The sequence below is a fragment of the Sceloporus undulatus genome, chromosome 9, assembly GCF_019175285.1.
Source record: "Sceloporus undulatus isolate JIND9_A2432 ecotype Alabama chromosome 9, SceUnd_v1.1, whole genome shotgun sequence".
NCBI classification, from domain to species: Eukaryota; Metazoa; Chordata; class Lepidosauria; order Squamata; family Phrynosomatidae; genus Sceloporus; species Sceloporus undulatus.
The window spans coordinates 14243928-14257989 of NC_056530.1; the positions used below are offsets into that span (position 1 = coordinate 14243928).

The 14062-nt window shown below is 44.3% G+C and overlaps 1 protein-coding gene across 3 annotated transcripts; it reads right to left on the reverse strand.

Annotated features, from left to right (window-relative positions):
* Positions 1–2541: 2541 nt before the first annotated feature.
* On the reverse strand, positions 2542–13423 carry AK2 (adenylate kinase 2). Of its 3 annotated transcripts, none has more exons than XR_006100759.1 (6): positions 13273–13423; positions 10683–10793; positions 9639–9733; positions 9311–9383; positions 8027–8311; positions 2542–3387 (listed from the first exon to the last, which is right to left on the reverse strand). XR_006100759.1 is itself a non-coding variant. In XM_042440523.1 (6 exons), the coding sequence occupies exons 1-6, from the start codon at positions 13345–13347 to the stop codon at positions 3380–3382; spliced, it is 558 nt and encodes a 185-aa protein (XP_042296457.1). In that variant the 5' UTR covers positions 13348–13399; the 3' UTR covers positions 2542–3379. The 3 variants fall into 3 exon arrangements, 2 of the variants coding, with proteins under 2 accessions (XP_042296457.1, XP_042296456.1); XM_042440523.1 differs by having other exon boundaries at positions 8116–8311; positions 13273–13399; XM_042440522.1 differs by lacking the exon at positions 2542–3387 and having other exon boundaries at positions 7907–8311; positions 13273–13399.
* Positions 13424–14062: the final 639 nt, after the last annotated feature.

Genomic DNA, 14062 nt, shown 5'->3' on the forward strand with positions numbered 1-14062 from the left:
GGCCAAGACACCAAACCAGCCTTCCTTGACATCAGGTTGCATCCCTTTGCAGGCTTCCTCCCTCCTCCTGGTCTTCCCCACCAAGGGCATCCTCTCCATCATCATCAGGCTGCTCTGCTGTTTCCCATGGAAACGGTTGTCTTAGCAACAGATGAGGGAATCCCATCCTCAGGTCCTTGAACCTCAGCAGCCACCCTTGCTGCTTGCCTTGGAAAAATTCACTGCCACCTGTGCAGAAGGGATCTGCCAATCCAGGATAGCCCACCCTTGCCCAGCAAAGAACCAGCGCTTGGTTCTGGCGTTTTTGGAGTGCAAGAAGGCAGCCCACCGCACCACCCATGTTAACCAGCCCATGTGGGTTTGCATTTTCACATCATCAAGCACAGGATGTCACGGATTTGGATTTGGAGATGTTGAGATTCAGTGTTTGGTTTTTCAAGTTTCTAAACTTTAGGCTTGTGGCAAAATGCATAAACACTGGAGCCACAGAAATGCAAAAAGGGAGGTGAGTCAGGATGCAAGCTGTGATCAGTTGGCCAGAACTCCACAGATTTAATCAGGTGTGTTTGTGTGTGCGAATCACTTCTCTTGTTCTTTTAAACACTTTTGATTCTGAAACAGGGCATACATGGGAGAACCTCAAATATATCCTTTTGTTCTGATGCAAGAGAAGGGATCATGCTGTCCTCTCCAAGATGTTTTTGGACAAAGCCCCAGGCAGCCTAGCCAATGGAAGAAATTTTTAAAGTGAGGGGGCTCAACCTTGACAAGCAGGTGGTTATTAATCTTGCCTGCTTGCAAGGGGAGAGCAGACCACTTTTCCAATCCATTATCCTCCAAAAATCCTTAAATATGAAGATGCTATCATACATCATGTCTCCATAGAATATCCTCCATGCGTTCAATGGAGCTTAATCCCAAGTAACTGTGCACAGAAGAGATTGCATGTGGCCTTTATTATTCCTGGGAAGGCTTAACAATTGCTGTCTTATCTCTATAGATTCAAGCTACTGGGTCTCTGAATGGCTAGAAAAGCTGCCTGATTTAGGCCCAGGCTATCTGACAGACTGTACCTCTTGCTATGTGTTTGTACAGATCCCAAGATCCACATGTGAGGCCCTTGTTTCAGTCCCATTACCTCCACAGGCACAGGGACCATTCACACTACAAAATTGCAGCACTATTATTCCACTTTCCTTTCTATGAAACTGTGCAGTTTGTAGCCTGGGAAAGAACTGATCTAGCTGAGAAATCCTAAATGCCCTTCCCTTTATAAAACACAGATGGTCCCAAGTGAATATGGAGAAGGAGTATTTCTTACTAGGGATGACTGGAGCAGCAAAGTGGCATTAAAACGAACAGAGAGGTACAGACCCGTCGAAGATCAGAGCTAAGATGAATTTCCTGGAAGGAGAAACAGGCTATCTTGAAAAGGACAGTTGGTTTACCCAGCATCTCTTTCCCTACAATAGCAGATACTCTGAAATGTAAGGAAAGCTGATCGTCCACAAGGTCAAAGCGAAGATCGAGGGAACAAACACTGGCATTTAAGGCAATTCACAGCTTTCCAAAGGTGCAGACGATGCACAGTTGTGAGGTTTGTTGTTTTTTTTGCTGGGTCACCAACATTAAATTGGGAAATGAGCTACATTTGGAAAAGCGGTGATTGGAGGCGAGCACAAAAGAGGAGGAATTGAAGCACACGCAGCTATTTCAGAAGCAATCGCTTTTATATTCGTACAGGGAGTAGTGTGGGTGGTTGAAACACGGCTCTTTTAATGGAAGCCAGAGAAGCCTAGATTGACAGGCTTCTTCTCAGCTCTTGATTTTAACTACCGCACTGTATTACAGCAGCTGCTGGCAAAGAAGAAGAGTGAGGAACTGGTCCATGTTAAAAGGAGCAGTGCAGAAGTCCAAATACAGAAATGCTCCCAGCTGCAAACTCTGTCTCTTTGTATCAAGGCTACTTTGGAAGAAAACATTCTGGATATGTTCAGAAACACTTTGCTGGCTGGGAACCCCAATACTCAAAATAGCTTCTGGTTTTTAAAAATCGTGGCCCCAAACCAATTCACCATTGTTGCAGCAGAATTGCAAGGATGCCACATGGCCAGTGAAGGAAGCAATACCTTTGGAAACAAGCCCTCTCCTGCCCAGGACCACATTCAAAGGCCTTGCTCTGCAAAAGTCGCTTTGAGTCAGGTCCTCTCCTTAAAACTGTCATGCCTTCCTCTCCACTCAGCAACACAACTGGCTCAGAACACCAAGTTATTCTTGCTACCTTCTCTGTTCATCTAGCCAATGACTCTGCTTTTAAGTATATCCTCCAAAAGGCAATAACTTGACTAAGCCAGTCAAGTGAACCCTCTCTAGGTCTCATTCCAGACGTCAAAAACGCTATCCAAAGTGCTGACTACCACCATCCCAACACCTGGATACCTCCTTTAAAGTTCGGGCTAAATCCCTGCACAGACTAACCACCCAATTGCCACAAAGGTCTTTGCCCCCTCCTCCCCAACACAATTGCAAAAAATCGAGGTATAAAATTGTTAGCCGTTTTTATTGAAGCAAGAGGTGGTCTCTTTAAAGGAGGCAAGTGAACAGGTTGGAAGCACAAGATGTTTCTGGGAGAAGGATGCTTGGGTTTTTCCCTTTTGATTTCCAAGGGAGAATTAGGCTAAAGCAGCACCAGGTCCAGAAGGCAAAGTCTTCTGTAGGAGGTTGCTAATAGCCTTCTAGAGGAGGGAAAAATGAAAAGAGGACTCTCTCCTATGCCAGTAGGAGGATCTCCTTAACAGCACAGCTGGGGCAGTCTGGGAGCTGAAGGCCCCTAAGGCTCTATGCCCACTGGGGCATTCTGTGGAGGCTCTAGCCCATAAAAGGCATGTTTCCAAGTTCTGGATTCCTGATTAAAAATTGGGGGCACATTTTACTCTTAGGTCATACAAACATGCCAGAGGTAGAATCTATATTACTGAAGTCAAGAGAGAGACACACACAACTCTCCACGTGTTCAACTGCAGCTCCCAGCATTCATCAACATTGGTTGCTGGGAGCTGCAGTCCAACAAACTCCAGAGGGAGTCATGCACCCCTCTGGTCTGATGTCTCATTACAGATCATTTCTCGCAACACATGACTTTCCAGCGTCCCAGCTATGGCATCCATCTCTCCAATCTGGTTTTTGACACTGTGCAATCCTTTTTCTTCCCAAATAGTCTTCTGGAAAGAACTTCCTCCACCCCTCAGCTTTCTCTGCCCCTTCTTTCAACGGTGCTTCCCTCCCACCATCCCCATGTATTTCAAATGCAGCGAAATGGGGTGATGGTGGGATGAACTTGCAGCGGTCCACGGTGTCCCGTCCCGTCCACCTCTTGGATTCATGCGGCTGAAATGGAGACAAATATGAAAAGGAAAAATGGTCCTTAAAATGGGTTATGGTTTATGGCAGAGAAACAGGAAAGGACACACAAGGGATTAGGCAAAAGGAAAAGGCTGCAGCTGTTCATTCAAAGCAGGGATAGGCAACTGTGACAAACACATGAACCAGCATTCTGCCCAGGGACTCCCACTTTTGTTTTTGAAGGAAGGGCCCTTTCACATGACAGCATTATAGCACTGTGATTCCACTTTAACAGCCATCATAAATTCCTATGGAATCCTGGGACCGGTAGTTTGTTGAGGCGCTAGAGCTCTCCAGATGACTTCTCAGTACATCTCCCTAAACTGCAACCCCAGGATGCAACCATGGCAGCTGAAGTGGAATGATAGTGCTATAAGTGTGTAGTGTGAAAGGGCTCTTAATATTCTTGGATGTTCATTCCCTTTTTATTTCCAGGGAAACTAGAAAAGTCAAAGGCCACAAGAACAGTCACATCCCTCTTTTAAGGCACCAATGTGCCACCCTCTATAACATTGTTCTTAAGGCAGCTTACACTGCAAAATTACAGAAACACCCAATGGAGGGAGGAACTGGCAGTCACTCGGCTAACCAGACCTTGGCTCGACCTAAGAAGGCAGTTCTCATGTTTGTTGTTTAATAGCTGCTTCCCTGCAGCTTCCTAGGATGCCACCGGCTCTCCCCTCTCCCTTAGATTATAACACAGGCCCTCTTTAGACAGACCTACAAAGATGCCCAAAGCAGCTTACGCTCACCAGAGAACTCCTAATCCTAGTGAACAAGATGTCCCTGTCTCAAAGATGGCAACAAAAGAATGGCTTTGATTGTGTCATGTTTCATCTCATTCGCGAGGCACGCAATCCCCATAAGGGCCATAGAATTGTCCGTTGGGGATAATTTAGGAGAGATTAAGCCTAGGACCGATAGCGCACGCAAGACACAAAGGAAAATGGGTTGCTAGCAGCCGTTCCCAATGCATGGCTCTTCCTACACGCAGCTCTGTGAAATGGGTCCTCCTCTAGAGGAGAAATGCCCTTTGCGTGGGAGGAAAATACACCCTTTGCAACAGAGGAGATACTACAGATGTAAATCCTCAGATACTTCATTCACACATGCAAGGATGAGTGCTAACGGTAGTTTTCCCATCTTTGTGGAAGAAAATTAAGATTCCTCCATAATATTCTCTTCATATCTGAAAGTGTCAAAGTGTTGCAGAGAAATTAGTCTGTGTAGGAAAAACACAATTTGTTTCCTTCCCCCAAATCCTGCTTTCTGCATAGGAAAAAAGGTTTGTTGTGCAGAGAGGTGCTTTCTGCACAGAAAACGGGAGAGAGGCATTTGCACACAGTGATTTCTTTGCGACACTTTGAGACATTCAAATTCCAGGAGAAACTGCTCATTTATTATACAGTAGCTCCCAACTGGGTTCCCTGGCATAGGTTTACTAACTTTTGTGTGTGTGTTAGATAACCTTACTTGTTTTGGACTTCAGAGGGGAGTAGCCTATTGAGAAGCTGTTTTGAGTAGTTAGCCCAACTAGGGCTGGGAGTGAGGTTACAGGTGTGTGGGGAAATCTGTGTGGGCCCAGGCCTCATAAGTCCTGGAACGTTAAAAACAATTAATACCTCACAAAATATTTTTTGGTATCTCAGCAGCCCAGATATTGGACATAAATGTCTGTTGCTAAGTTTAAGGAGGGACCCATGAACAGGCATCTTGCTCCAAGGCCAACTCTCAGTGCCACAGGTGCACCTGTGTCTTAATACTGTGAGATACGGCAGGTTTAATTTGGTGACAGACACTAGTTCAAGCCAGCCAGCATTTTCAACTTCAACTACATACTTTCAACCACCACTGTTTGGTGTTAAAAGGGAAACGCACTCTTATTGTCATCTTCACGGGCTAAGTGCTCTTGCACAGTGAGATACGTCCCTAATCTATTTAACCATTCTTCAACAAAAAGCACATCCCTTTGAGAAGAGTCATCTGCATGCAAAGAAAGGTATTTAAAGAAAAATGAAAGAATAAAAGAGGGAGAGAAGGAAGGGCAAGGACACAGGTCAGTGGACAGATAAAATGGCTCCCTCCCCATCCTGCTCCCCCTGAGAAGGACATTCTGTGCTTTCTGACCCTGATCTATTATGTCAGCTAAACATCTGGCGGCAGTGACCCTGGAAGCAGGCAGGCCTATCCATGGCCACCAGAATCCGCACCCTTATCGTGCTGTCATGAAACACAGTACTGACCAGGGACGTAGCCAAGGATGTAGGGGTCTTGGGGTCCAGACCCCCCCCCTTCCATTAGAAAAATGAATGGTGTGTGTGCTGCACCACCGCACCTAAACCCCATGATAATGGTGGCACTTAGTCTGGATCCCCCCTTCTTAAAATCCTAGCTATGTCCCTGCACTGACCCAGCAGCATTAATTAATATTTATGGAAAGTGGAGGCTAAGTGGCAACCCCGTTTGATAAGAGCCATGAACAGAACTGTATTACGAAACTGGAGCCTTCCCTAACCAACTCAAGTGCATCTCAAGGATATCGGAAAGGCAGGTTAGAATTACACCAGGATCAAGAGCTCACAGCAGCTTCAAGGTCCTGTTGGATCTCGGGGGTTTCTGGTAGAAAAATTCCCAGGAGGAAGAGAACAAGGTTGTAAAGAGGACAGGCGGGGCAATTATCCTTGTGTTGCCCAATTCAAGGACTTCTAGCGATCTTTCTGGTCCTAGGGAGATTCAAGGTTGGTTAAGCCAAGCGCTGTGCCAGTTCTTATCACTGGGGCTCAGCTGCATATCTTGCTCAAGCAAAGGTGGCTTGCAGATTCCACTCCCATGTACACAACTCAACCCACGCAGGAAGACTCCGCTTAAAGGCGGAGAAAAGGAGCTGAGAAGTAGACAGCATGGTTTGTCTTGTAACTCCAACCCACACTAGTGTGGTTCTAACTGAGCTGAGACATTCTCAAGCCTGCACATTCACCTAATCCAACTTGCCCTTATTTTGTTATCTCCTCCTGTGATAGCTTATGTATAAGTGAACAGAAAAGTTGAATTCTCCAACCTGAACAAGCTAGAGTTCAAAGAAATGGTCATCTTGGTCTCTTTTAGCATAAAAAGGCATTAAAGCAATCCAGTAGCACCTTTGAGACTAATTATTTCATGCTACTTCAGCATTCCAAGTTCCACTTCTCAGAAGCTTCTAGTCCTCATGAAAAGTGGAATAATAGAGCTATTACAGCAGTGTGATATTGGCCTGAGTAGCTATTGGACTCCCTTATGCCCTTTTTGTGCTACAAAGAGTAAGCAGCTTTGCATCTATTTCATTTATTTGGCTTCACCTACAAGCAGCAGCAAAGCTCTTTCACCAAATGTTTCGTGTGGGTTTTAAAGTTTCTTAACAGTCATGAGGACAGAAGTTTCTCTTTAAAAATAAGGAGGGTTCAAAAGAGGAAACTCAAAATCCAGACATTCTTGTTTTTTTCCCCTTCAGGGTTTTTTTCCTGCAAGGGGATAGCAAAACCTCTTTTTGTACGCCACTTTCCTGGGTCAGCAAACTCTACTGACTCATGTCAGTGAGGTGCAGAATCTATTCTGGTTGTGCTAGCCAATGTAATGAACTTAATTTGTACTGCATCTGCAATGCATAAATATGCAGTTTGACACCTTTTTAACAGTCTTGGCTCTATGCTACAGAATCCTGGGATTTATAGTTTGTTGTGACACCAGAGTTCTCTGACAGAGAAAGCTAAATATCTCACAAAACTACAAATCACAGAATTTCATAGCATTCAGCCTTGTCAGTTAAAGCAAACTTAAATGCAAATTTCAAACTGCATTATTTCTGCAATGCAGATGCAGCCTTGGTGAAAGGTTTCAGGACTTCCAAATATCTCCTTTAAAGTTTGGATTAAAAACTGGAATGGATTCACTCTTACACTGACATGGGGGGAAAAACGGAGCTGTGAAGCCTGGCGCTAGATCCTGGGGCTTATGTTTTCACCGGACTGTTGTGAAAGTGTGGAATAGAGACTCCTCCCGTGAGTCAGTGTGAGCTGGTTGCAATGCTATCTGACCCAAGCAAAACAGGATGTCTATAATGCCATGTAGACGCCTTTCCCTTCAGACACCTGTGCTTCGGTACATACTCTCTTAAGCTGCCACGGCATCCAATTTCCTGCTGCTACGGAGCCAAGGACTCAGGGAGCGAGGATGCCAGCCAAACACCTTGCTTCCTGCCACCACTCAGACATGACCTTTACAGAGCACTGTGGGCCAGGATGACAGACATGTAGGTGGAAACCACACAGACAGCACCAATGTTTTTCCGATCTTAACCAGGTCTCCCAGATCAGCGGCAGCAAAACAGTTTCGTTTTTTGACTCAGCAGCTGTAATCCTCTTCCTAAACTTGGGAGGGCCAATCTTAGTCCGCTGCACCCCCTGCAGGTCATCTGCAGCCACAGGCCGAAAGCATTCCCCCCAAAAATAATATATACGTACAAATCAGAGAGGATCACATTCTGTTTTAATGGACAGTCTGACCAGCCCTTCCTCCCTGGCTCTTCCACACTCCCTCCTAAGGTGCTCCCAGTCTATCCATTTATATATCTATCTCCCTCTCTGTTTACCTCTCTCTCTCTGATCCCAGAAGACAGGAAAGAAGGAAGGAAGGACCAGACAGGAGAAGAGCCCTAAATGAACATGACCAGGTCTTTACATGTTGCTTTCGAGAAAGCGGCCAGGATGCTGGCAAAAACCACATCCGGGGACTGGGAAGCATCGACGGCTGTGTGGATCCCACGCCGGGAGTAGTAGTCAACTAGCGGCGTTGTCTGGGTGTGATACGCCTTCAGGCGAGTTTTCAAGGCAACTTCATTGTCATCTGAACGCCGGATCAAGGGCTCCCCAGTCACCTGGCAAAGAGGAAGGTGCAAATGAGAAAAGATGGCCCCAGGAAAGTGGAAGATATCAGTCAGGGCTACTAAATATTTTCTCAAAGGAAGTAATGGGTAATTTGAGCAATTTTCTTCCCACTAGAAGACCGATATTAAAAAAAATACACCTTTTCAAAACCTATATACAATTTGGGACTTTGCACATTGTCATTTTGCAGAGAAAATAGCTTTTGCCGGTCTCAGGTTGTTCTTGTGACAAGTTCTCAATATTCTAAAATCATGTTTTTGTAATATTATTTCCATACCTAATGACACCCAGACTAAGTTTCCTGCAGGAATACCAAAGCCAGGAAAATATCCAGCATAGTAAAATACTCAACTTCAGGTTTCTAAGGTGGACTATGAGGGAGCTTTGAATTGCCCTGCTGATCCTGATCTAAACCAAATGAAGAACTAGAACTGAAATGAACTGGAACCAGGCAAATGTAGAGTCACAGCTCTGCATCTCTTGTGCTGCTGCCAAGGAAGCTGGGATGCAGAGTCCTACAAATGACACCCTAGGTTTACAAACCAAATATGTAAGTAGAAAGACTAACAGCACAAACTGTTTTGCTGTTTATATTTGTTGCTGTTCTTTTCAGCAGTTGCACTTTTAATGGTTTTTAATTTTTGTTGCTGGACTGCAACTCTTAGCAGCAATAACCAGTGATGAGGAATATGCTGGGAGTTGCAGTCCACTAACATTTGGAGCAAGTAGCATTACAAAAACCATAAATACAAATTTGATGTCTTCGCTGCCTTTATGGAAGGTATCACAAAGTTTCAAAGAAGAACTGGGGAACTTGTGGCTCTGCAGATATTGATGGACTACAACTCTCATTGCGGACCACTGATCTGGCAGAAAAGCGCTGATGGGAACGGTAGGGCCACAGGTTCCCCTGGTCTGTGTGAGAGCAGTCCAAGGCAATTTGAACAGAGCCATGAAGAGCTAGAGTTCAAAACAGGAAAGACACCTACGTCATCCTTCATGGGGGCCTTCGGAGGGTTGAATTCTTCATGGTACGAACGGCCGCTTGCTGGGTGGATCAGCCTAGAAGAGACCGACAGGTATCAGTGAAGCTCATTTTTAGACCTGCTCAAGGCAAAGAGTTCCAGTGAAGTTTTATTCAGAAGTCAGACCATCAAACAATGCATCAGGCATGATTTATAACACAGGTGTGAACGCTGCTGTCCTCTAGACAACATTGGGTTGTATTTCCCAGCTTTCTTGCAAAAACCACATTATAAGGAAAATGCTACTGAAAATATACCAAGCTTCCCCAAAGGAAAGCTGTTTCTCCATTACCTTCCAGTAATTCTCCGGATCAACAAGGAGTCAGGGATGCTGAATTCGATGACAGACTCTAACTTCTCTTTTCTTTTCTCCATCAGTTCGTCCAGCTGCAGGATTTCAGGAGGAAGAGAAGAATACTTTTAAAACACACAAAAAGCAGATAATTCCTTTCCTGAAGAAATTAACTCTCCTCTGGACCAAGAAACTCGAGCAAAACCAATGAACCTGCAGTTCAGCAGTAGACCATTCATACTGGTGCTCAGGCAATGATTTTGTCATTATTTCTCAAAGCTATTAAAATAAAACCAGTAAACTTTCCTACATTCAGTTCACCTCTTTTAATTTTTAATTATTTTTCCGGTGAAAAATCATCCCAACCCCTTGTAAAAATGCAACGAAATGTGGGCTTTTAGCTTTATTGGTGTTTAAAATCAGCCCAAACCAAAGCTTTTAAAAACTACAGTAACAAAGGACACCTGAACCCTTCAGCAGTATTTCTTCACAGGTTGCAAAATCCTCCAAGCTGTGAGCACCTCCCAGTGGATGCCAGCATGAACTTAAATTATAGTGATATTGAGATTTGGACAGATGACACATTCCCACTAAAAACTGGAAATACTAGCCAATCCAAACCAGTGAGCTGCTACATTGATACGAGGCAGACATTTACCCTGTAATCTCGGAGTGAGCAAAGCAGAACACTGGAGCCCCTCAGGGCTATTTTTGTGGCTGGTGACATGTTGACCCTTTATCAGAGCAAAAACAAATGTTAATTTCATCTTCTAAAAACCTCCAGGAGCAATGATTCAGCTTTTAAATAGGCAGAACCCACCTACTCCAAATAGTTCCACATCAGAAAATGCCACCTTTTCCAAATGAAAAGTGGATTTCTGGATTGATGAGAAGGGGAGCTGTCCCTATCAGTCTGTGTTTTCAAGGGGAGCCAAAAGTTTTCTCCCATAGTTTTCAAGGGGAGCCAAAAGCCCACACAGATCTGCTGCCTTTCCTTGCCCTGAGCCTAGGAGCAGACCAAAGGGCACCTCTGGACTTGCTTACCATCTCTGCTTGCCGCACGGTACGAGGGAAGCCGTCCAAAAGGAAGCCGTTCCTGCAGGGAGGGGTCTCCAGGTTTTTCTCAATCAGCTCCACCACCATTTCGTCGCTCACCTTACAAGAGACGGGGAAGGGGAGATGAGATGAGGGACAGAGGAGCCTTGCTTTAGCTGTGTACCTCACTCTGACTTATTTGCTCTACAAGCATTCCCTGCTCAAAGCGCACTGAATTCTTGAAACCTCTGTAGGCTGACAGTCATGGGATGGGGCTGTCAGCCCAGTGGCTGGACTTTGGGGACTTCATCATCCGTCTCCCCTACAATTTTCAGAAAAGCTTCATATTTCAAGCTACAGTTCAATCGCACGTGACATTGATTTACACAGTTTTCTGTAAATATGTATGTCACTTTCTGCTGTGGCCCTTGCTGTTGAGTAAACTACCATTAACAGACAACCTAAGGGTGGGATGTACAGGCAAAGCAGATTACTGACTCAAGCAGAACAGCCACGCTATCTAGGATACCCAGCCACCTCTGTAACAGCCCTGCCCAGCCCACTGTTATTGCCATGAAAGCTGGGAGCAAAGGGTACAGATACGCACAATCCATCGTAGTAGTCTTGCTTTAAAACCATAAAACTCTAAATGAAGCCTTGTTTGTAAGCTGTCAGGTGAATGAAATGTAGAAGAAGAAAAAAGAAGGCCTTTTAGACCTCAAATCTGACTTTAAAGCAGTCTGCAAAGCAAGAGGAAGTAATACAAGGTGATTTCTGCTGGCATGAGGCTGGGTTACACATGCTTCTAGATCCCCAATGCAGTTGTGGACTGCAGCTCCCAGCATTCCTTGACATTAGCTGTGCTAGCAGGGCTGCTGGGGCTCATAGTCCTGCTTTCAGCTAGACAATGAATACAGATACTTCTAACATCTTTAAAATAATGGCATTGCTTATATCTTTTGAACAAGAAATGTTTTGTATGCTGATCACAAAATGTTCCTCCTTGAAGGGAAAAGCAAAGGCCTTCTCCACATCAATTCTTCCCACACTTTTGCAAATTGCTTTAACCTTTTAAATCATTTTAACTTGTCAAGCTGTTTGGTATGTTTTTAGACTGCTTGAGTTATTTATGAATGTTTTGAATTTTTAATTCATTAAAAAGTGTTTAAACTGATGTTGCTTGTTTGGCAGAAGGCATGCTCTTAATATTTTAATAAGGAAACAAGCAAATGGCCTTCGAGGGAACGTCTCAGAAAACATAAGGTCCGCAAATCAAAAGAGCAGAGGGAGAAAGTGGGATCCTCACAGTCAGGAAGGCTAGGAAAAGTCACCTTCTGCTAAAACTCAAACATTAATATAACAGGAACACCAAGTTCTGCTTCATACAGTTGTTTCATAAATCAGGATATAAGACCTGGCAGGTCAGCAAATTGAATGTGTTTCCAGCAGTTCCACAAACGATTCCAAATCTCCGCCGACACGTTTAACACGCCATTTCCCTGGTGGGATATGTCCAATTGTCCAGCGCATAATTCAAAGGCCAACAGAACATTGCCAGAGCAGAAAGCTGGGCCTCCATTCAATTTACAAATTGAGTTCTCTAAGCCACAGCTTTCCCTGGCTGTATCGCAAGGGAAATAAAGCTCTGGCTCCTTTCCAGAGCTAGGTTACAACATGGTTTTGTATCAGAGCTGTCGGAGACCTAAGGATTTCGCACAGAGCCATACAGCAACTGTTTCTGGAATCAACTGTTAAAATTGTTTAGTAAGCTTTCAGACTGTTTAAATTATGCCTTCCTTTCTTTTCAGTTTCTATGACTATTGTAAGTCAAAAGGCCCTTCTCTGCTGTGGCAGCCTAGTCGCGGAATATCATCCTCTGACAGCTCCAATGTCTCTCAAACTGGTGTCATTCTGGCATCAAATCAAAACATGTCTTTTTGCTAAAACTGTTCCAAGTTAAATTGATTTCATCCAAATGGACAACGCAGGTGTAGTTTTACAGTCTCTAAAACTGCTGCAGCCAACTTAAAACTGTCTTGTTTCCACCAATCAAATTGTTTTAATGTAGCATTTATAGTTTGTTTAATTATTTTCCCTTTCCTGTTTAGTGTACACAAGCTAAGATCCCACAATTAAATTAGAACCTATATATTTGACAACGTTTAGTAAGTAATCAAATTGTGTTAACTGAATTTTACCCCTGTGCCACCCCTGGTGTCTTGTGATATCAGACCAGATATAAACATCTGATATTGATATCAGAGATGAAGCCAGTACGGTGCAGAAAGCCAGTGTGATGTAGTGGTTTGAGTTCCGGACTACAACTCTGGAGACCAGGGTTCGAATCCCAGCTTGACTGTGTAAACACCCCTTGGGTTTACACAGTCACAGTCTCTCAGCCCCAGAGGATGGCAAGAGCAAACCCCCTCTGAAGGAACTTGCCAAGAAAGCCCCATGATAGGTTCACCTTTGGGTCACCATAAGTCAAGTAGGACTTGAAGGTAGACAACAACAACAACAACATACATATTTCACTGATGCATATATCTGCCTCTCTACAAATGCAAAAGGTTCAAGGCAGGAGCAGCTCGGCGCCTACCAGCTTCCCAGCGTCCATCGTCTGCTTCAAGCGTTTCCCCAGATCTGAGCCTGTAGCCACCATGGCCCTCAGCATGTCTCCGGTGGCCAAGTGGCACACGCAGTAGGTTTCGGCAAGACGGGGAGCCTGGAATGAGAAAGAGAAGAATGAAACCACCAAACTAAGGGCAAGTCCACAGGGCGGCTGTTGGGCAAAACCACTTTTCCTTTGTGCACATTTCGCACACTCACATCCGGGAGGTTTTACAACACTGGTGGAAACGTTGTGCAATTTGGCCGTACACAGGGGCTACAACTGAACTGTCTTCTGGTGCTATACACTGGTTGGAAAAGTGGATGCAGCATATGAGGAGAGGCGAGTAGAGGTGGATGCAGCATACAGTAGATACATAGACATTAATGTATAATATATTAATATTATAATATACTATATATATATATCTATATATATTAATAATATTAATAATTTTATAAATAATTATATTATAATATATTATATTATATACATAAATATATTATAATATAATACATATTTAATTTTATATTATATCTATATATATAATAATTATAATATCAATATAATATATAGGGAGGTTAGAACCTTTGTGAACTACAGGCCCCAGGATTCCAGAGCACTTAAAGCGGCGCAAACTGCATTGTTTCCACAGTGCGCAATTTCGGGCCGCCTGTCTCTTAAGGCCGGGTGGGGAGGGGCGAGGAGGAGAGGAAGTAAAAGCACGCGCCGCCACGACGCATGCGCAACTCCTTCCACCGGGCTATTCTTCATCCGC

What these genes read in the sequence shown, in the direction of transcription:
- AK2 (XM_042440522.1), bottom strand. Translation starts at nt 13,347, where the DNA reads ATGCTGAGGGCCATGGTGGCTACAGGCTCAGATCTGGGGAAACGCTTG. An exon ending in CGATGGACGCTGGGAAGCTG is followed by an intron (nt 10,794 to 13,272) that starts GTAGGCGCCGAG and finishes GTCTCTTGTAAG; the next exon opens with GTGAGCGACGAAATGGTGGT. An exon ending in ATCCGGAGAATTACTGGAAG is followed by an intron (nt 9,384 to 9,638) that starts GTAATGGAGAAA and finishes GGTCTCTTCTAG; the next exon opens with GCTGATCCACCCAGCAAGCG.